The sequence below is a fragment of the Apodemus sylvaticus genome, chromosome 12 (genome assembly GCF_947179515.1).
Source record: "Apodemus sylvaticus chromosome 12, mApoSyl1.1, whole genome shotgun sequence".
Lineage (NCBI taxonomy): Eukaryota > Metazoa > Chordata > Mammalia > Rodentia > Muridae > Apodemus > Apodemus sylvaticus.
In genome coordinates this window covers 58131305-58155022 of record NC_067483.1, presented here as the reverse complement: position 1 = coordinate 58155022, position 23718 = coordinate 58131305, and the positions used below count along the sequence as shown (strand labels likewise).

General features: G+C 39.2%; 1 protein-coding gene across 1 annotated transcript in view; it reads left to right on the top strand.

Annotated features, from left to right (window-relative positions):
* The window catches only part of Hmcn1 (hemicentin 1), a 435972-nt gene that overhangs the window by 174766 nt on the left and 237488 nt on the right, over positions 1 to 23718 (top strand). The window contains exons 7-11 of the mRNA XM_052199882.1: positions 4949 to 5069; positions 6431 to 6694; positions 8633 to 8777; positions 12141 to 12262; positions 15999 to 16274. Coding sequence (XP_052055842.1) covers positions 4949 to 5069; positions 6431 to 6694; positions 8633 to 8777; positions 12141 to 12262; positions 15999 to 16274 — 928 coding nt within the window. The remainder of the gene's footprint in view (positions 1 to 4948; positions 5070 to 6430; positions 6695 to 8632; positions 8778 to 12140; positions 12263 to 15998; positions 16275 to 23718) is intronic.

Sequence of the window (23718 nt, the reverse complement as noted above, 5' to 3'; positions counted from 1 at the left end):
ATCCCTAGTTTGCAGTTAATGGTAATGATAATTAAACACAATATAAGCATCGAAGGGCAATTTACAGGTAATACACTTGTTTTGTTCCTATATGAAATACCAAAAGAATTCATCAGCATGATACAAGATAAATGGAGTTTTGTCTACTGACATAAATATTGCTACTGACATTAGGTCTCCCTTTTAGACAACCAGTGAATGACAAATGTTCTCCATGTGTGCTTTCTCAACAAGAGAGCTAAGATGAGATAGTGTATTCTGCATGCTATCTCCTTTGCTCTGTGCTATCTGGGAAATGTCTGCTCTATCAGATGAATTAATGACTTTTTAAATGTTTCCAATAACACTTCATTGCAAGTATGAAAAATAGTCTTTTTTATGATCATAAGATATTTAAAGGCTGTGTGATTTGGCCTAAGCCACTCTTCTGGTTACCATGTATCACTTACATTTACACTCTAGACAAATTTAATGATTTAAGTTTAAGCTGGTCCCATTATCCTCTCCTTTGCCCTTTGCTTTTGTTTTTGTGTTGAAGACAGGGTCTCACTCTATAGCTCTGGCTATCCTGGAACTCACTATGTAGACCAGGCTGACCTTGAACTCACAGAGATCTGCCTACCTCCTGAATGTCCCTCAAGATTCAATGCCAACACTTTAATCGAGTCTTGCCCATAGATGGCCTAAAATATTACCTTTACCTCTGGCTGTCTATGCCGCTCTTAGATTCATTGCTCTCCTCTATCATAATTATATTTTTGAAGAGATATTTTTCTCTCTGGTTATTGTTGCTAGAGTTGTATCACCAGAGAGGCCACAGTGCAAAACAATAACTATGTAAATATTAGTGAATAAAAATTAATGTTTACTCTGATGATGTCTAAGAAAGTGGCAGATTTAGTTAGCCTACAGGCTTACGAATTGGGATGGGGGACTTTAATGTATCCGGGATTTAAATCTTCCAGGAGTGGCTTGCTTTCTGCTCTTGTGCTTTATCTTGCAAACACTTTACTATGATGTTTTGGGGCACTTCTTCACACAGACGATGAGTCAGCTCATTAATCATATACATGATGCAAATGTTTTAACTTGCCTCTGATGTAGGTAAAACATACAGAACAGAAGTAACTGAAAAGAACACAAAATTTTATTAAAAACAGAAGAGAATGCTGTTTTACGCCCCAAGTTTCCATTTATATGGAAACTACAAATTCTGGATCTCATTTCTGAGAAGCAATATGAATTTTCCATTCAGACAGCTGTAGCTAATATATAACTACATAGAATATAAGTCTATTACCACTGAAACTCCCTGGGACAAGTTTTGTCTCCTTTTACTTAAGGGAAACTCCCTATGACGATATTAAATAATAGATTTAGATAACACAAAGTGTTTCTATTAGCCTAGGATTATCAGTGTAATCATTTGTAATTTAACAAATCCCCCGGGGTATGTTTCTATTAAGTAAATTTGTATAAACTGTCCCTAGATAATCCCCTAAGTGCGGGAGAGAATATTCCATATCGTAAGACTATATTGAGATTCTAAGACTGGAAGAAATATTTTGGTTTAGATGGTTATATTAATTTTCAGTGCACACTAATGCATATTCTACAGGTTAATATGGTATACCTGTACCATAATAATAATAATAATCATTACAATATTTTATACTGTTAATAAAACTGTTAATAATACTTAATACTGTTAATAATAGTAACAATAACAACAACAACAATAATAATAATAGCAATTCTACAGGTTAATATGGCCTAACTAAGATATGCACAATGACAATACCAGTTCACAAAGCCCTACACATAGATGAAGAGCTGTAGGTAATTAATGGCTGCTGAGAGGGGGACTCGGTCTTGTCTAGGGAGCAGCTCCTCAATAGGAAGGTGAACTGTAAGTACATTCACAAATGGATTCAAGGGGATGGAGGTGCATCTATATACATGCACATACACTTTCTCTCTCTCTCACATACACATACATATACTCCTATATGTATATATACACACATATATGTAACGTTAATAATTAAAGAGCTCGTGAATTTGAGGTAGAGGGGACACTGGAGAGTTGGATGGGGAGAAGGAGGAGTTGGAAAGATACTCATTCATGAAATTATCTAAAACAACTTTTAAATGTATAAGGTACTTTTTCCCCTAGCATTGTAATATTTGGAAATTTTATTGAAGTTCAGTGTCTGTGTGCCTTAACTATTTATAATTCCATTATCAATCAAATACTGTATCTTAATTTTTGCTGACATCAAAGAAGCCACTACACAAACAAACTTCATTAATGCTTTTTATATGTTTATCTGTATATTTGCATAAAATTAACAAACAAGGAAATATTACTGAATCAAAATTAAATTAATTGTGATTACAAGAGTGTATTTATTAAGTTTGAAAGGTTTGATGAAAAATAGTACATTTTGCAAATCACAGTATAGTCTACTGGCATAAAGCAAGTGTAAGTGTCATTAGTAAATCACTCCCTAGTCTACAAGGGACCACACGAGGGTCCTCAGCCGTCCTCAGTTGTGGCCTATGAATGTCTGTAGACAACTCTGCTTATAGCATTAATTTAGTGTTTGGGGCAATGAACACTTTATCACAGGTTTTTCCTAGAAAATGGTCCAGTTATTTTGACCTTTTAATATCAAAATGTTAACTACATGGAATTTTTTTATTTAAAAAGAGATTTGTTCACTTGAGCAAGATAAATTTGAGTGTATATAAATATGTAAGTACACTAGTGTGGGTATTTGTGTGTGTGCTTGTGTTTGTGCATGTGGTGTGTGTGTATGTGTGTTTAAATCAAGTTTATCCTATGCTTAGAGAACATTTCTTTCCTTGCTGTCATTTTCATCCAAAGAGGCATGCCCAATAGTGAGCTTCGTTATTATATATGACTGACACAATGCCTGTATCTCAGACATTCTCAAGGATGAAAATAATCATATTCTTTAATTTGCAAAGAATGTCTCATTTAAGAGCAAATATTCAAAAAGAGATAGATATACATTTTAGTTGAGGCTCACTATTCATTATCTTTGTGATCCCAGAGCATTCTTTAATTTCATAAAACTTGGAGGTAATAATAGCTGCTTAACATTGTTATGCCTGAGTTAGAAACTGCAAAGGGTTTTAAAGGGTTGCTGACACAGAAGTAAATTAATTAGTTAAATATCTGCCTCCTTCATATATTATAGTTTCATTTGAATGCACATATATAATTGCTTTGTTTTGACTTTAGCATTGAGTAAGTGTGTTATTTTATGAAAGATCACAACTCTTCAAGAGGAGGAAATGGAATCTAGCTCTATCAATTAAATTTTAATTCAATTAGTGCTACTAAGAATCCTCACTGGCTTAATATAAGGATGCTCTAGTCTCATTAATATTCCTGTGGTTTGACAGACTGACCTATTTCATATAGGCATTTTGAAACCCTGGTTGATGAGTGCTTCATTTAAATTTTTACTTCTAACATTTTTAGCCACTTTAGCAGAAGTCGGTAGTCTCTGCATCTAATGAGTAAAATGAAGGGATCTGCGATGACATAGTCTGTTACATCTCTAGCCCATGGCCTGAACTGGTTCTATGGCATTATAGAATGCTGCAGCTGGCACTTGATGGATCATGGAAAATCAACTATATATTTAATTGCTTATTACATTGAATGTCATCAAAATGGCATCTAGAAATTAGCATGTTGCATTATTAACTTACATATTTGAAAATCCAAAAATACAGAGCTGCCTTCTTTCAGAGAAAGGTTTATCAACATCTCTGACTCTTTTAACAAAAGGATTATTAGAAATCTACCGTAGCTACCACAAATTTGGACAATAATATCTTCTATGCCTTAGAGTCCAAGGCTGCTTAGAAATTGTTATCCTAAACTCCTATCTGTAGAGTTGAGAAAGAGAGCATTGTCTAATGAGTGACATTTTTGAGTGTAATGGATGTTACATGTTAGTTATCTGAATGGACTTTAAATGTAGGCAGCTGTTTAGCAAACCAGCATCCTTAAATTAGACAGATCCATATGCATTAGGAAGTCCTGAGCTAAAATAAGCCCTAGGAGGAACTCCCTACCACTCCTGGAGCTCTCCATGGTGCTTGTTCTAGTGCCCTCAGGTTCTCCCTTCAGTCCTGCAATCTCTCTCGAAATTACCAGAAGTCAAGACTGTGGTCCACCTTGCTCCTTAGTTCTGCCATTTTTTTTTTTTAAAGGAAAGTCTTCCTATTCACAATTCCAGAACACTGGTGTGCTTTTAGCATGAAGTCATCTGTATGAAAACATTGACCTTGCCTTACCTGTTCTGGGCTCCAGCTGAGTAGTTTGGTTTAGGTGTAGGTGTTGCTATAAGAGCTCTTCAGAGTTTCCTTTGAGCAGGAAGCAAATGCTAATTCTTAGTAGATGGTGTCATGCTGAGATGAGAAGTTTTGACTTAGCCATTGAATCACTGCTATGTCTGCAGTTAGCAAGCCTTATGCATTTGGATAAATAAATAAAAGAATTAGGAAACATTTTCTGGAAGCACACTTGAGTGCGCTTTGTGAGAAAAGATTTTTTTTTTTTTTATTTCATTCGTGTCTGTTGAACATCTACTATTTGACAACAGGGAACAAAGGAGAAGTACAGAAAATATGTGGAGATTTTTAGCTTTACTTTAACCTCCACTCACTAGTGACTGAATATTTACTGTTGACCACCAGGTATGAGATTGATACTTTAGAGCAGTCTACATGAGACATGCATTGCAAAATTTGCATTACAGAATTGAGAATCACAACTAAGTCCAGATTCAGTACCTCGGTCAGGGCTGTCACTTTGTAGCATCATTTGTCAACCCACTGTGGTTTGCCACACCAGTGGCAGTTGCTGCAACCAACTGCTGACTAGGGTTGTCCTTATCCATTTCAGACCTCCAGCAGTGGAAGGCATTCTGTTCGCATCACTGGTCTCAGCACTATCGACTTCCGAGCTGGCTTTTCTCGAAAGCCCACGCTGGACTTCAAAAAAACCATGAGCAGACCGGTGCAAGGTTAGTATGCAAGGGCTCCTAAGCTGGTGTAAGGGAGAGCTGTGACCAGCTGGTGTAACTGCTCAGGCCTGTGGCATCCAACCGTATTGACAGGCACAGTATCCATCTTTCCTTAACTTGATTGTGATTGGGTCTTTGGGTCACTTTGTGTTTTGCAAAATACAGTCCAAGATCATCGAGCAATACCAGAATGACTCTGAAAGCATCTGAAGGTCAAAGGGCTTCTTAAAAATAAGACTCCTGGGCTCTGCATTAATCTTTTAAATTAGAATTGCAGAAGTTGGGACCTAAGAGTGCTCCAGTTGACTCTTAGACTTAACTACATTTAGAAATGCACTTAAGGGCTGGAGAGATGGCTCAGTGGTTAAGAGCATTATTTAAGAGCACCGACTGAGCTGCCAGAGGTCCTGAGTTCAATTCCCAGCAACCACATGGTGGTTCACAACCATCTATAATGGGATTTGATGCCCTCTTCTGGTGTGTCTAAAGAGAGCAATGATATACTCATATACATCAAAATAAATAAATAAAATATTTATATATAAAAAAGGATATCTTTTACACATGGAGGGATCCATGGCTCCAGCCACATGGGTAGCAGAGGATGGCCTGGTCAGACAGACATCAATGAGAAGAGAGGCCCTTGGACTGTGAAGGCTCATTGCCCCAGGGTAGGGGAATGCCAGGTCAGGGAAGTGGGAGTAGGTGGGTTAGTGAACAGGGGAAGGGTATGGGATAGGGTGTTCTCGGAGAGGAAATAAGGAAAGGGGATAACATTTGAAATGTAAATAAAGAAAATATCTAATTAAAAAATAGAAATGCACTCAGTGGATTTTTAAAGATTAATATTTTATAAATTGCTTTCTTGAGATGAAGTACATGTATATTGCTTAAATTTAAATATACTTTGCATTTGTTTATGTTCAAGATGCAATCATTGCTGATTTTTTAAAGCTTGTTCTTGTTTGTATTTTATCTGCCCATTAAGATTTATTATCTTATTGCTAAAGGCAAAGCTTAGACATACTATAACCTTTAGAATCTTTTCCATATCATTATTAACTTATCTTTATTTGTGCAGTTTTAGTGAGAATAAAAAAGTGAATCTTTAAAAATGTTTACATGATCAACTATCACATAGTATTTCATTCTAATTTTCTTGATATAAGAACAATTAAAATTCTGTAGGATGATTGCTACAATGTCTCAAGTTCTGTTTTTATGTTGGAAAAGCTCTGTAACTAGATTATCAGTGTAGAGCATCCATCCTTATAGTGTGTCTATGATCCTACAGTGCCGATGCTTAAACAGATGACCCCAACTCTGTGACCCTTGTGTATGACAATGACTTTCTCTTGTAGGGATACCTACATATGTGCTACTGAACACTTCTGGAATCTCCAATCCTGCTAGAGTAGACCGTCTTGAGCTCCTGAGTATCTCGGGGGGATCTCTTAAGACCATTCCTGTCAAACATTACCCAGATCGGAAGCCGTACGGCATTTGGAATATTTCTGACTTCATTCCACCAGATGAAGCTTTCTTTCTCAAGGTGACAGGCTATGACAAAGATGATTATCTATTCCAGAGAGTGTCAAGCGTTTCCTTTTCCAGCATTGTCCCAGGTAAGACAAATGTTACACTCAACAGTGAAATATTGATAGCTTAAGGGAATATCCCACAGGTAAAATATGGACTATAAAGTAAAAGTTGATATTCCCATAGCTATACTCTGTCACCAATTGATGAGCATTTACATGAAGATAATTTGTTTTTTTTTTACATTTATCTTTTATCCTGGTATATTGTATATGTTACTTAATATTTTTGAAAATTAAAAAATTAAAAAATTAAAATTATCACTGCCCATTTTCTTCAGTCCCTCTCATATTTACCTCTATTTTCTCTAATAAATGGTCTCTTTTCCTTTGATTATTATTGTTACAAGAGATGAATACATATATAAATACAACCTCTGAGTCCATTTATTATGACTTTGCTTTGTGGGTGTGGTTTTAGGGCTAAGTGCTTTGTATTGCATTGGGGGACTGATGCCTGGAAGAGGCTAATTCTCCTTCTCTGAGCAGTCTGTCATTCCCTTTAGTTCTCTGTTTAGGATTGGGATCCACTGAGATGCATTAACATGTCTATTGATATTGTCATTATGCAGGTCTTGTTTTGGCAGCCATGTTGTTGAGTTATCATGGTGTAGCTTCCCTGTTGTTTCTAGAAGATACAGTCTTACAGCAGACCTCCTGGTTCTCTGGATCTTACCATCTCTCTACCTCTTTTCCATGCTGTTCCCTGAGCCTTGGGTGTAGGCTCTATGACTTAGATGTATCCTTTGGGCTGGGTTCCCTTGCGCCACTGATCTTTAGATTATGACCATTTGTAGCTTTCTGCAATGGTCTCAGTTTTCTGCAAGAAGAAGCTTTTGTTTGTTTCTTAGGTAAACATTTCTTTTAATTTTGAGATTATAATTTAATTGCATCTCTCTCTTCCCTGTTCTCCCTTCCAACTTTCCCATAAGGTCATCCCCCTCTCCTTCATATTTATGGCCTCAATTGTTATTGAACACCTATTTAACTTTTAAATAGTACGTTTAGAGTCTTATGTCAAATCTTACTGATTTTAGACTTGAGAATTTTGGTAACTTTAATGAATAGGAAATTGCAGTAACGCCTCTTTATCCTCACCACTTCTTCAGTTATGTAAGTTGGCTAAACATTCATATGTGGTGATAACAGTGGACTCTGATCAAATGGTGATGATTGGACCAGGGATTAATTGGTTATTTAATTACTAAACTAGTTACTGAGATATCTCCTATTATAGAGAGATGGGGTTACAAGATAGGAATGGCTGGGGAGCATCAGGTCTCTCTCTATCTGAGAGATTTTTGAAATGACCAAATCTGACTAAAACTTTAGACCCCCTTTCTAATCCTGCTTTCCCTATGAAGGCACAGAGAGATTGTTTTCAAAGCTGGGCAGGAGCCAGAGCTTATCTTTTATGAATGAGGGTGAGATTTTGAGATTCAAGAGCTATTGTTTATTCACAGTACAACCGTGAGCACAGAGCCAACTTCAAGATTTCCTCATGTTAACATTCAAGAGAGTTGGCTTCATCCCCCTGTATTGAATGCGTGAAATTTGTTGGATTCTTTAAAAAAAAATGCTTCTCATTATTTCTTTTAGGAAAAAGTTGCCCTATGTAGTTAATTCTAAGGTCTGTGGATTCTTCTCATGTTTTTTACATATTTGGAATAAGACTTTATTCTACAGTCGATGATGTAACTCATTTGATTTGCTTTTCCTAGCTTGGTAGTGGACAAAAAGTATGCTTTTAAGATCAACTGAGTTTTTAGTTTGATGACTGTCATAATGAGATCCTAGGGAAATGAATCTGCTTCGAATAATGGTAGTTAAAATAAATTCGGTAATTTAGATTAATTGGAATGCTGATGGTTTGTCTGCATCACTCAAGTGTGAAGCCTGTGGGTGGATCTATAGAAAGTACTTCTATTGTGGTGACTTTCTTACATGTTTTCTTTTTTTCCCTAGATGCTCCCAAGGTTACAATGCCGGCGAGAACCCCAGGGTACTACCTGCAGCCAGGCCAGGTCCGCTGTTCCGTTGAGAGCCTTCTGCCCTTCACGTTGAGCTTCTTGAGAAATGGAATCACCCTGGGAGTGGACCAGTATTTAAGGTGTGTAAATGTTCCTCTCAGCAGTAGTTTAGAGCCATAAGCATGCAAATATAATCCTGTACTCTATCTCTGACTTTCCTTCCTTCACCATTTTGGAACACAGCACTGGGCTGCTCATGTAGTAGAAGGATACAGAAAAGGATAGTAAATTCTAGAGTATATTCCATATAGCTTAGCATTTATATGGTCTGTATTTATGTAATTAGAAGGTTCCAAGTCAAAGATTACAGAATTATCAACTCAATATTAGGTAAATGACCTTGGAATGTACTTTGCAAAGAAGTTCCCTGGAATCTATCTCGCTTCATTGAATTTGGACTAAATTTGTCTACAACTCCTATTTGAAGTGTAATATAATGAGTGAATTTAACTGGTGTTATGACAAAAATACAAAGAGTTAGAAATATTATCACTTAGTAGGTTATTAACATGCAGCTTTTCAATTTTAAGTACATTTAAAACTGTGTGAGAAGCTGGGTGTGGTGGTGCATATCTTTAATCCCAGTATTTGGAAGGCTAAGGTGGATCTCTGAGTTTGGGGTCACTCTGATCTTCAGAGTGAGTTCCAGGACAGCCAGGGCTACACAGAGAAACCCTGTCTTAAAAAGCTAACCAGGAAAGCAAGCAAGCAACCAAAAGAGCAGCAACAACCACAAATGGAATGAACGGCACTGGACCCTGTAAAGATGGCGAGCGAGGTAGTAGATCACAGATCCTGGGAAATCTCACAAACACACAGAGGCACAGAGGCCAAGGGGACTGGGCAGGAAAAGAGAGTCAAAAATGAGGCCGCTGTGTGTGGATCCCAGAGAGCCAGGAGAGAAGAATGGGGGACAATGTTTAGGAGTTCACTGTGTGCAGAGCGTAGGTTAGCACGGTTCGCTGGGAGCACATGTGGCTACGGCATACAGAAGACAATGCGAGGAGTTGGCTAGAAGGTACCACCTCTTTCTTCTAAAGTTGAGTGACATTTTATTGAGAAACGCAATTAACCTAATTGACAAAGATTAGCTACATCTTAAGAAAATGCCAGAAGACTTATTTCAGGAAACTGTATTGCTTTTTGAGTTACCACACAAATCCAGCTTGATTTGGGAGCAAAAACCCTCTAAGAACTACGTTAGCAGTCTTTCACACTGCTGATGTGATATGAATATAGCTCTATAAGATGTTAACTACTTGACAGTCTTAATGTATATAATCTCTTCCTGGAGATTCATTTTCAGCCATGCTGTGGCTGGAAAGTTAATTCTATCTAGAAAGTTTTCCATTCCCCAACAGCTGCCGGCTCCATACATAGTACATCCTGATGATTTACTTAGCCGTCTGTTTTATAACCAGCCACATCCCAGGCCAGGCTAGCAGATGATGGAGCCACATAACTAGCCGATGAAATAAAATAACTCTGCTTCCTGTTTAAAGAGTGACAGTTTTCAAAGACACTTGAGATTCTTTATAAACATTAACTCATTGATTCCACACAATTCCTGGGAGGTAAGCCACAAAAATTCTTTTTTGCATGTTTCTGGTGCTGTGGCCTTGAGATGAGACAGGCCTTGCTGACATCTATTAAGCCTTGTAAGTGAGGAGAGACTGATACTCTAATCCCAGTGTGCTTGAATGCCTCTGCTGTAGATTCCCAGTAATATCAAACATGGGACTTAATCTTCATTTTTTGTCAGCCACTTTAATCGTCGGGAGATTCAAGAGAGAAGTCGGGTTGCAGTAGCAGTGTGCACATCTTCTGGGCAGGCTCTTTGTCCTGTTCTAAAGTTTATATCTGGAATCCCTTTCTTTATTGTGGTAGCAGGATGCTTATGTCAACAGAGAAGGCTACAATAAAAAAGAATGACTAAATCGGACCTATTGGCACGTGCCTTTAATCCCAGCACTTGAGAGGCTGAGGCAGGAGGATTAGAAGTTTGAGCCTGGTTTGTGCTACATCGTAAGAAAAACGTTTATTTCCCCTTTCCTAGCAGTTCATAAATAAGAGGGCTACAAGTACAGCTTAAGATATCCTTAAAACAATTAGTAAACTGATCACGCATCCTCAGACAAAGGAATTACCTTTCAACTTCTCTTTTTAAAAAGGAAGGACTCTGAGACTAGATGAATTTTCATTTCCTGTTCAAAAATTTCCGTGAACCCAAGGTTTGATGGATCCTAACATATGTTCAGTTCTGGGACAGGCCTTGCAGAGAACACACATTCCAAACTATTACGTGTCTGTGACTGACAGACCCCCAGAGAAGGGCTTGCACACATGCGCTTACATGCCCTGCTGTACAGTGTTTGAGACACAGCCTGAGAGACACGGCAGTGAAGAGTTAAGGGATACTGATTACTTCTGGAGCTGCAAGAACGGGCCATTGGTACGCAGTTCACATAGAATGGACAGGGAACACTAGCTGAAGTATCCTGAACTACTACAGTACAAAGAACGATGCCCACTTAGGTACCCACTTTCCTGACGATAGTAACCTATGCTTACTTTACTGTTCCAAACCCTGTCAGGGTTGAACATGACATCTGAGTTCAGTAAGCTATTCATGCTTGCTTTCTTGTGCTGTGTCTGGGTGAGGAGAGATGGGAGCCTCAAGTAAAATCAGAAATCAGTGAGATGTGTCTCAAATATGTGTCTTTTTTACTTTGTGATTTTCAAAAGATTATGACTAGTAATACATGAAAAATAGAAAATATATCATATTTATATTTCAACTGTATTTTTTAAAAGAACAAGTCCCACTTTTGTAAACTGTGAACTTTTTTAAAAGATTTATTTATTTTTATGTATGCGAGTACACTGTCGCTGTCTTCAGACACACCAGAAGAAGGCATCAGATCCCATTACAGATCGTTGTGAGACACCCTGTGGTTGCTGAGAATTGAACGCAGGACCTCTGGGAGAACATTCAGTGTTCTCAACCCATTGTGAACTTTTTAAAGCAATAATTAAATACCTTTCATTCTAGACTGTTCCAGAAAATGAGAAGTTTGGCAGTGAATGAATCAATATTTGTTAGATGGTAGGGTGCAGGTGTTTGTCTACAGAACTAATGTATTTTTTTCAATTTTTTGCATTGCTTATTGTATGCATAGGTTAAATCAGATATATATGTACCTTCAGGTAGAACTTGAATAAGAAAGTTAAAGAAAATTTATTTTCTTTTGCTCAGAATAGAGGAGCATAACTGTTTAAAATACAAAAGGTATATGACTTTAAGTTAACATTTAATCTGCAGTTTTCACAACCTACTTTGCATTATTTATTCGAACACATCCTTCAAAGCAGATCACTTATCATTGCTTTCATGATTCTCTTGCTTGACATACACTAAAAGCTTTTAAATTTCTTGTCCCCAGAGAATCTGCCAGTGTGAACTGGGATTTCACAAAGGTGACGTTATCTGACGAGGGCTTCTATGAGTGTATTGCTGTGAGCAGTGCAGGGACCGGCAGGGCACAGACATTCTTTGATGTATCAGGTAAGTGCCATCTGCCTGTGACTGTACCTCTGGAAACGAGATGAGATGGTGGTTGGCTGTGAGTTTGTACAGTTCTCCTCGTGATCATTTCGACTGTCTATCTACCACACTGTGAACTCAGACAGTGGCCTCCCACACCCAACCTTTGTGTCTTTCTCTGTGCTAGTCTCCCCCTCCCCTTTTAAAAAAATTATTCTAATTTTTCTCTCCTGGCCTTCTCTCTCTAGGGCTCTGCCTACACTGGCTCCTCCCCTGTCCATTCCTTTCTCCATCCCCTCTTCCATCCAGTTCCTCTGCCGTTCTTTAAGGACTTGATACCTTACTGCCCTAACTCTAAAATGATAATCATAATAAAAAACATTGTCTATCCTATGGATGACTGAGCAATATTTGAGGCACACGCACAGTCCTTAGAAGGTAGCTTGGAATGTACAAGTAATTGATAGATAATATTACTATTTTACCATCTAAGGTTTTGTTTTTACTATGGTGGTTGTATATCTATAGGCAAGTACCTGCAGAGAAATGTTTCTTATTTTCATCTATGATAATCACAGTAGTTTTATGAATAGATTCTGATCTTCAAATTGAAGACCATGATAAATCTCAAAAATTGTCTCAGAACGCAGAGCCCTATTGGATAGACTATAGTGTACACATGTGATACCTGTTACTTTACATTCAGACAGTAAGTTCCTGTGAGTAGGTGGGAGGCAGAATACACTAGTATTTTATATGGTAAGATACATTCATAGAAATATTGTCCTTTAATTTCCCAGAATAATTAGGGGAAGGAGCCTGTGATATACATTCAAAGATCAGGTTCAAACCACCTACTCAGCATACAGTTATATAATTTTCAGATACTTTTTTATTGGATATTTTATGTATTTACATTTTAAATTTTGTCCCCTTTACCAGTTTCTCCTCCAGAACCCTCTATCCCATCACCCCCCACCCCTGTTTCTATGAGGGTGGTGTCCTACCCACTCCTACCTCTCTGCCCTGGTATTCCCCTACACTGGGAATTGAGCCTTCACAGGACCAAGGGCATTTCTTCCCATTGATGCCCTACAAGGCCATCCTCTGCTACATAGGTGGCTGGGAGACATGGGTCCTCCATGTGTACTCCTTGGTTGGTGGTTTAGACCCTGAGAGCTCTGAGGGGTCTGGTTGGTTGACATTGTTGTTCTGCCTATGGGGATTCAAACCCCTTCAGCTCCTTCAGTTCTTTCTCTAACTTTTTATATACTGGGGATTGAACCCAGGGTCTCACATAGGCGAGCACTAAGCAATCACTCTGCCCCTAAGCTAAATACCCTGCCCAGAAACTTCATTTTAACTGAAATATTCTATGTCTGCTTTATGTTGTTCTGTCCTTGACCGTATCCTGCTATCCTAGTCTGACCTTCTGGTGTTAGGGCTGCAGAAGCTGAACATGCCTGTATTTGCTCTCAGTGTGCATTTTCCTGAGATAATTTAAGACAAAAGAAATATTTTAATTAGATGATGCTTTTGAATCCTAGGATTTGTTGTGTCCAAGACAGAACTTGGAGAGAGAGGCATGTAAATCAGGCAGGCGTGTTCTTTCAGTGAAACTATTTGTATTCTCTTCTTCTTAGGAAAATAAAGATTGTCTTCTGAAATAAGTTAAGCGAGTTGACATACATCACAAACTATTTATTTTTTCATCTCCAGAAATTATGAAAAGCCCTGGAATTGTGTCAACATTCCTCAGCTTCTGGGAAAGCAAACACTTGAGCTCTTGAGTGTTTCTTCCCAGCAATGTTAATTAGGAGAAAGGACAGGGGGTAGAGAGGCTTCAGTAAGTTGTTTCAGGCATCTTGTTAAGTAACTGGGAGATGTTTGGAAGACCACAAGTACCCACGACTTACAAAGTTGGGTCTGTGGTGCCAGTAGCTTCTGCTCGCCTCTGTTGCACATACTCTATCGGATTCCTCTGTGCCAGCCGACAGTGGCATAACTGGGGATCTGACTCTTTCATAGGCCGGTTTCCAGGCATTCTTTCCTTTAGTTAGCCATGAAAGAAGTCAGAAAGCATCAGTGTTGCAGCAATGGATTTCAGAGAAAGAGTAACAGACAAGGGTTATGTGGGGTTTGAAAGAGTGGGCATTTCTTCCAAGGGTGGCATTTGTGTAGCACAGTAGCCACTAACAACCATCTACAGCTCAATTTCCCTTTGCCCAGGGTAAGGTCCCAGCTCAGCCACCATAATGTCATTATGTATCCAAAGCTTGGAATCAAGTGCTGACTTACTACCCAGCTGGGTCTCATATTTTTATAAAGTATTAGGAAGTGACTATTATAGAATAGTGATATTCTTGTCACAATAGTTGTTACTATAAAGTCAAAGAGCATTTGATAGACAACTGTAGAAAAGCTAAACTTCTACCAACATGTTTCCTCACCTGTTTTTTGTTTTTGTTTTTGTTTTTTTCTTTTTTGTTAACCACTGTTGTATTTGACATGTTCAAGAATTTTGGGTTCTTGTTGTAATGTTGGTTATTGATGGTGTTAAGCAGAAGATGGGTATTTAAATTTGCATCTTAAATACAAACTGGGTATTAGAAAGCATTTATTAACTATAAATAGATAATATTTATATATTATCTGACAATGAATAAAACCACATAAGTATCCAGAACATTCTTTTCCAGTGATATTTGTAGGTTAAGCTTGATAGTATTACAGTTATATTAACTTTCTGTATTGAAATTTTATTAATATAAAACCATACACATACCAAAATTCTGGGTTTAAGTGAAATTCTAAACATTGATCCTGTCAAGGCATGCCAGTGAAAAGAAATGTTTATTAGAAACATTTGTTTATTTTGTTTATATGTATGTTTTGCTGTCGTGTTTCTCTGTGAACCATATCACATGTTTAGGACCCCTGGATTTCAGACTAGGGTATTGGATACCGTGGAACTGGAGTTGTAATTGATTTTGAACCATTGTGTTTGGGTGTCAGGAACCAAACCCAAGTCCTCTGTATTCGTAACAAGTATTCTTCATATTGAGTCCTCTCTCTGGCCCCAGTAAAAGAGAATCTTAATTTAAGATGATAGGGTATGCTTTTAGATCAGTGGTTCATAACCTTCCTAATGTTATATTCTTTTAATAGTTATTTATGTTGTGATGACTCCAACCATAAAATTATTTTGTTGCTAGTTCATAACTGTAATTTTGCTACTGTTAATATTGTAATGTAAATATGTTTGGAGATAGCCTGTTGCCAAAGGCATCACAACCCAGATGTTGAGAACTGCTGTTTTAGAACAAGGGAGGACTTGAAAACAACCTGATAACATATCACTTAGAGCCATGTCTAGCATCTAGTGGATGCTATGTTCTTGAAAACACTCAGTATCTTTTCATTTAAAAAACTAATAAATGCTTCTTTCATCAAAACAAATGAAAAACCTTCTTCGTTGCAGAATTCTAAATCCTTTCAGTCATATCCTTTAGCCAAGTCAATTAGACTCTCATGTGTATAACCTAGAGATCTCAATTTGCCGTTCAAGTATCATGTAACTAGATGATAATTTTTTGGGGGGAGTCTCACTGGCATAGGTAATATTTTCTATTATATATAGCAACACCCTGACAGATAATTCAATACACATTTATATATGCAGAGATTTTAAGTCACATGTGTAAGCAAGCAAAGTCGATGGTAGGTTTATTGATTTGAGTCTTCTGATTTTGCACAGAACCTCCTCCGATCATCCAACTGCCTAATAATGTAACAGTCACTCCCGGAGAAAGAGCAGTTTTGTCCTGTCTTGTCATCAGTGCTGTGGACTATAATCTAACCTGGCAGAGAAGTGGCAAAGATGTCCGACTAGCAGACTCAGCAAGGATTAGGACCTTGGCCAACCTCTCACTGGAGCTGAGGAGTGTGAAAGCTGCTGATGCTGGGGAGTACCGTTGTGTGGTTTCCAGTGAAGGAGGGTCAGCAGCAGCGTCAGTGTTCCTCACAGTCCAAGGTACAGTGCTTCTAGAAACTTCTGCCCAAGGGTGCTCTTCCACCTTCCACCTTCCATGTCTCTCCTTGCAAGTGTGCTGCGTCAGAGCTACAGCATCTGGGCAAACACGTGTCTTTGGATGAAAGAATGCTTTAGCTGTTGAGCTGTTTAAAAGTGACTCACCTGGAAACTTGAGTGTCTCCAAATAGGTGGCTTTTTTTTACATTTACATTGCAAATGATTTCCCCTTTTTCTGGGTCCCCACTCCCCGCAAGTCCCATAAACCCTCTTCCGTCCCCCTATTCTTTCATCCACCCCTTCCCACTTCCCTGTTCTGGAATTCCCCTATACTCTTGCACTGAGTCTTTCCAGAACCAGGGGCCACTCCTCCATTCTTTTTGGACATCATTTAATGTGTGGATTATGTCCTGGGTATTCCAAGTTCCTAGGCTAATATCCACTTATCAGTGACTGCATACCATGATTGATCTTTTGAGACTGGGTTACCTCGCTTAGTATGATGTTCTCTAGCTCTATCCATTTGTCTAAGAATTTCATGAATTCATTGTTTCTAATGGCTGAATAGTACTCCATTGTGTAAATATACCACATTTTTTGTATCCATTCCTCCATTGAAGGACACCTGGGTTCTTTCCAGTTTCTGGCTACGACAAATAGGGCTGCTATGAACATAGTGGAGCATGTGTCCTTATTACATGCTGAAGAATCCTCTGGATATATGCCCAGTAGTGGTATAACAAGGTCCTCAGGAAGTGACATGCCCAGTTTTCTGAGGAACCGCCAGACTGATTTCCAAAGTGGTTGCACCATCTTGCAATCCCACCAGCAGTGGAGGAGTGTTCCTCTTTCTCCACATCCTCGCCAACACCTGCTGTCTCCTGAGGTTTTGACCTTAGCCATTCTGACTGGTGTGAGGTGAAATCTCAGGGTTGTTTTGATTTGCATTTCCCTAACTTTACTGCGATCGATTGTAACTGGACCTGGTAGTTGCAGATGTCTATTTTAAGACAATATATAAACTGTCCTTGGATGTTTTGATGTTTTCAAGTCCTCTAGTCTACTATGTGGATGTCAGATAAGATCAGATATGCTCAGGGTGGTATGGTCCTAGACATTCCTCAATTTCAATGCCATTTTAATTATTTTCATAATTGCCTCCAAGGATTTGATCTTCATTTAAATGTTATACCTGTACATATCTGACTAATTTAAATTTTTACTTTTAAAATTAATTTAATAAATTTCACTAGTGTATTTTTTTACTTTTTTACTTGAAGTGACCAAAGTGGTAGTAATTATTAGCTGAGCCTATCTCTATTTATTTTATTTAGGATTTTTAAAATTTATTTTGCTCTCACACATTCTGACCCCAGCTTTGCCTCCAGTCCTCCTATTCTCCCCTACCTCCCTTCTCCTCTATATATTCCTGCCCCATCTCCTGCCAGAAAAGAGCGGGTCTCTCAGGGACATCAACCAAACACAGCACAACAAGATACAATAAGACCAAGGCTGGATAAGGAAACCCAGTAGGTGGAAAAGAGTCCCAAGAGCAAGCTAAAGTGTCAAAGACACCCCTCACTCCCTCTGTTAGGAGACCGACAAGAAACACTAGGCCAACAACAAACTATAAGATATATGCAGAGGACCTTGTGCAGATCCAAATTCTGGTAGAGTTCAAGCAAGTGAGTTTTAATTGAACATTTTCATACATATATATTCTTACGTTTTGTTCCTATTTGCCGCACAGTATCCTTTCTGTGCCCTTTCTTCCTTTTGTAGTTCTTTCTATCCTAAGTAGAATTCCTCCCCTTTCATGACATATGCGTTCCATTACCCTTTCTCCCTTTCTCCTTTCTTTTGATCTCTTTATCCCCTTTCATAGGGCCTATCTGTCTGTCTGTCTGTCTGTCTATTTATCTCTGTCTATCTTACATATATGTAACTGAAATCTAATTTTATATGTCATAGAAAATATATAGCATATATTCTTTAATTTGGCTAATTTTACTTTGCTATGATAATTTCCAGTTCTATCCATTTTCCTGTAAATGTCAGAATTTAATTTTCTTTATGGGAGAATAAAATTCCAATGGGTTTATGAACCACTTATTTTTAAATCCACTCATCTTCAAACAACCTCTAAGATGGTTACATTTCTTGGCTGTTGTGAAGAATGCAACAATTAACATGGGTATACAAGAATATTAGTGCTACACTCACAGAAGACTCTTTGGTCACATGACCAGACAGTATACGTAGATTACAGGGTAGTTCTATTTTTAGTGTCTCAAGGAACCTGCCTACTGATTTTCTTAGTAGCCCTAGAAACTTGAATACCCATCAGTAGAGACCAAGAATTTCTTTTTTTCCCACATCCTAAATTGTTTCTGTTGTAGTTGGTTTCCTTGATGACAGCCATACTGATTAGGGTGAGGCAGGGGCTCAGGATACTTTCTCTTTTCATTTTCCTGATAACTAAAGATGTTTAAAACTTTCTCCACATATTTATTGACTGTTTGTCCTTCTTCCTTTTAGAATTGTCCAATTCAGTCAACGATTGTTGGTTGGATGCTTGCTTTTTATATCTAATTCCAGTGTTCTTTATAGATGCTTGATATTAATCCCCTAGTTGATATCTAATTAGAAAAACATCTCTCCCATTTTGTGGGCTGATCATTTCTTCCATTGTACATAAGCTCTCTATTTCATGCCATCTCATTTATTTGGCAATTCTTAGAATTATTTTCTGTTCTCTTGGGGTCCTCTTCAGAAAGTTCATGTCCATGATTATATTTTGAAACTTTTCTCTTAGCATTTTCAAATCTTTTTACATTGTGGCCATGAATCCATTTTGAGATAATTTTGTAAAGTTTGAAAAATATAGTTTTATTCCTTTACATGTGGATATTCAGGTTTTCCAACACATTTGTTGGCTGCCTTTTCCTCACTGTGTCCTTTTTACAGCATTGTCAAGGATTACATAAAGGCCATCCCTGTGAGAGTTCTTCTCTGGGTCTGCTAATCTACTCATTGCCTGCTAGGATCATGGTATTACCATAGTCCTAAAGAGGAGTTTGAGATCAGGTGTTGAGATGTTCCAAGTGTTGTCCTGTAGAGTATTATTTGCACTGACTATTTGTGCTCTTTTATGCTTATATACAAACTTTAGGACTTCTTTTTCTAGTGGTGTGAAGAATGTCAGTGAAATCTGACTGAAATTTCATTGAATATATAAATCATTTCCAGTAATACAAACATTTTCAGAGTATTGGTTCTGCTGCTTCTTGAGATAGGGAGGCTTTTCCATGCGCTAGGATCTTTCTTAACAGTATTCATTAGTAAGAATACTAAAATATTATAATAAAATAGAATATGCAGAAACACAAAGGAAGAAAACACCAAAGAGGGGTATGAAGTATTGCATGAGGGGCTTCTTTGGGGGCTCTCTGTAAATGGGCAACCCCCAGCATAGACACTTCTTTTCTATTATTTAAATATGGTGCTGAGCTTGTATTGGACAAACATTCAGCATCAGGACTGTCCTTTGAGGGGAGGCGGCGGCGGCGGCGGCGGCGGCGGCAGCGGTAGCAGTGGCTGCTCCAGCTGAAGGGCCATCAGCGGTGGAACCAAGGCGACACAGGGTCCAGTTAGGCCCTGCGCCCACGACCACTGACCTTCGCTGACCAGCCGGGCGGCAAGCAACTGCGGTTCTGCGGAGCCTTTCCCTGCACGGAAGCCACTTCAGAACTCGGCTGCCCGCCAGTCAGGAGAGACTCACCGCCATCTTGATCCCGGGCTCCAGAGATCGGTCAGACTGAGGTACACAAACATAATCCTAGGCCCAACACCGCAGGGGTCTGAGCCAGACGGGCGTTGGCCTGCACCCAGGCCCTGGGCTGTTCGAGTGGCCATCGGGGCGCCAACCCAGCCAGGAGTTTTTTTTGCCCTGGCCGGTGCACGCGCCGCCATTTTGCCTACAGGAGCCAGAGTGCTCGGGAGGGCAGAGACTGCTAACAAGCGTAGCCTGAGGCTAACAAAACGGGGGTCTAGGCCCCAAAAGGCACAGGACTGACCCCAAGAACTGGGCGGCTTGGTGGGCCATCTGTGTGTCAACCCGCCCAGGAGGTTATTAGCACAACAGACTCTCCCGGTGCTTTCGGGGAGCGCGGACGCGCACGCCCGCCATCCGGGTCACCTGGCGGACCCAAATAACAGACATAGCCCTAGGGGAACTTTGCTCGGACCTTGGCCTCCCAGGCGTTTGCCTGGACTCAGGGCCCAGGCGACAAGGCTAACCTAGTGTGCGCCAGCCCGGTTGGGGAAATCGGCTGCCCAGCGGAGTGAGCGGAGCACAGGGGAGGTCACAGCAACATTCACCTTCGGAGCTCCCTGGGGGTGCACACGGGTTCCACCTGGTCCACAGACACAATCTGGGGCAAGGCCTCAGGCAGAAGCCCCCAGCTCAACTCTCTCCGCTTCAGATCAGCCTGGGTGGCCGCCACATCTCCAGGTCCCTCAAGAGGCTAGTGGGGGCTTCCGGGCGGCCAGCTGGGAGAAGTCAGTGTGCTCCAATAAATCCTGCGGGCCCTAGCGGGAGCCTTCAGGTGCCTGCTTCAGGATCTGAACAGCCTGGACAACAGCACCCTGTCTATAGGCAGTGCACAGTGTAAGCTGTGCACCAGAGGCCAACGGGGAACGGGCAGCTTGCACTGGTGAGTCCAGCACTGACAAGACCAAGTAACACCAGTGAGAGCTAGATGGCAAAAGGCAAACGCAGAAACGTCACTAACAGAAATCAAGGCAATATGGCAACATCTGAACCAAATTCTCCTCTACCAGCAAGTCCTGGATACCCCATCACACCAGTAAAACAAGATTTGGATTTAAAATCACTGGTCATGATGCTGGTACAGGAACACATGAAGGGCATTGAGGAGAAAATGGATCAAAAGTTAGAAGCCCTTGCAAGGGAAACACAAAAATCATTGAAAGAAATCCAGGAGAATACAAAAGCCAACAAGGAGGAAATGCAAAAAACACTTAAAGAAATACAGGAGAACTTTGCTCAACAGGCTGAGGTCATGAAAGACGAAACACAAAAATCTCTTAAAGAAATACAGGAGAACTTTGGTCAACAGGCTGAGCTCATGAAAGAGGAAACACAAAAATCTCTTAAAGAATTACAGGAAAACACAAACATGCAAGGGAAGGAGCTAAGCAAAACCATCCAGGATCTAAAATCAGAAGTAGAAACAACTAAGAAAACTCAAAGGGAGACAACTTTGGAGATAGAAAGCCTTGGGAAGAAATCAGGGGACAGAGATGCAAATATCAACAACAGAATACAAGAAATAGAAGAAAGAATCTCAGATGCTGAAGATTCCATAGAAACCATGGACTCAACAGTTAAAGAAAATGCAAAGTGCAAAAAGCTTGTAACCCAAAATATCCAGGAAATCCAGGACACAATGAGAAGACCAAACCTAAGGATTATAGGCATAGATGAGAGTGAAGATTTACAACTTAAAGGGCCAGCAAATATCTTCAATAAAATTATGGAAGAAAACTTCCCTAACCTAAAGAGAGAGATGCCCATGAATATACAAGAAGCCTACAGAACTCCAAACAGACTGGACCAGAACAGAAATACTTCCCGTCACATAATAATCAAAACACCAAATGTTCTAAACAAAGAAAGAATACTAAAGGCAGTAAGAGAAAAAGGCCAAGTAACATATAAAGGAAGACCTATCAGAATCACAGCAGACTTTTCACCTGAGACTATGAAGGCTAGAAGGTCCTGGGCAGATCTCATGCAGACTCTAAGAGAACACAAATGCCAACCAAAACTACTATATCCAGCAAAACTCTCAATCACCATAGATGGAGAAACTAAGATATTTCACGACAAAACCAAGTTCACCCAATATCTATCCACAAACCCAGCCCTAAAAAGGATAATAGGAGGACAACACCAATACAAGGAGGGAAACTCCACCCTGAAAAAAGCAAGATAGTAACCTTTCATCAAACCCAAAAGAAGTTAAGCAATCAAATTTAAAAAATAACGTCAAAAATGATAGGAAGTAACAATCACTATTCCTTAATATCTCTTAACATCAATGGACTCAATGCCCCAATAAAAAGACACAGACTAACTGACTGGATACGTAAACAGGACCCTACATTTTGCTGCTTACAGGAAACACACCTCAGGGTCAAAGACAAACACTACCTTAGAGTAAAAGGCTGGAAGACAATTTTACAAGCAAATGGTCTCAGGAAACAAGCTGGAGTAGCCATTTTAATATCAGATAAAATTGACTTTCAACCCAAAGTCATCAAAAGAGACTCTGAGGGACACTTCTTGCTGGTCAAAGGAAAAATACAACAAGAAGAACTCTCAATCCTGAACATCTATGCTCCAAATGCAAGGGCACCCTCTTTCATAAAAGAAACTTTATTAAAACTCAAAGCACACATTGCACCTAACACAATAATTGTGGGTGACTTCAACACTGCACTTTCCTCAATGGACCGATCAGGAAAACAGAAACTAAACAAGGACACAATGAAACTAATTGAAGCTTTGGACCAATTAGACTTAACTGATATATATAGAACATTCTATCCTAAAACAAAAGAATATACCTTTTTTTCAGCACCTCATGGTACCTTCTCCAAAATCGACCATATAATTGGTCACAAGACAGACCTCAACAAATATAAAAAGATAGAACTAATCCCATGCCTCCTATCTGATCACTATGGAATAAAAGTGGTCTTCAATAGCAACAGAAACAACAGAAAACCCACATACACGTGGAAATTGAACAATACTCTACTCAATGACACCTTGGTCAAGGAAGAAATAAAGAAAGAAATTAAAGACTTTTTAGAACACAATGAAAATGAAAACACAACATACCCAAATCTATGGGACACAATGAAAGCAGTGCTAAGAGGAAAACTCATAGCCCTGAGTGCCTCCAAAAAGAAAATGGAGAGAGCATACATTACCAACTTAATGACACACCTGAAAGCCCTAGAACAAAAAGAAGCTATTTCACCCAGGAGGAGTAGAAGGCAGGAAATCATCAAACTCAGGGCCGAAATCAATCAAGTAGAAACAAAGAGAACCATACAAAAAATCAACAAAACTAGGAGCTGGTTCTTTGAGAAAATCAACAAGATAGATAAACCCTTAGCCAGACTGACCAAAGGGCACAGGGAAAGTATCCAAATTAACAAACTTAGAAATGAAAAGGGAGACATAACAACGGAAACTGAGGAAATCCAAAAAATCATCAGATCCTACTACAAGAGCCTGTACTCAACACAACTGGAGAATCTGGAGGAAATGGACAATTTCCTTGACAGATACCAAATACCAAAATTAAATCAGGACCAACTAGACCATCTAAACAGTCCCATAAAGCCTAAA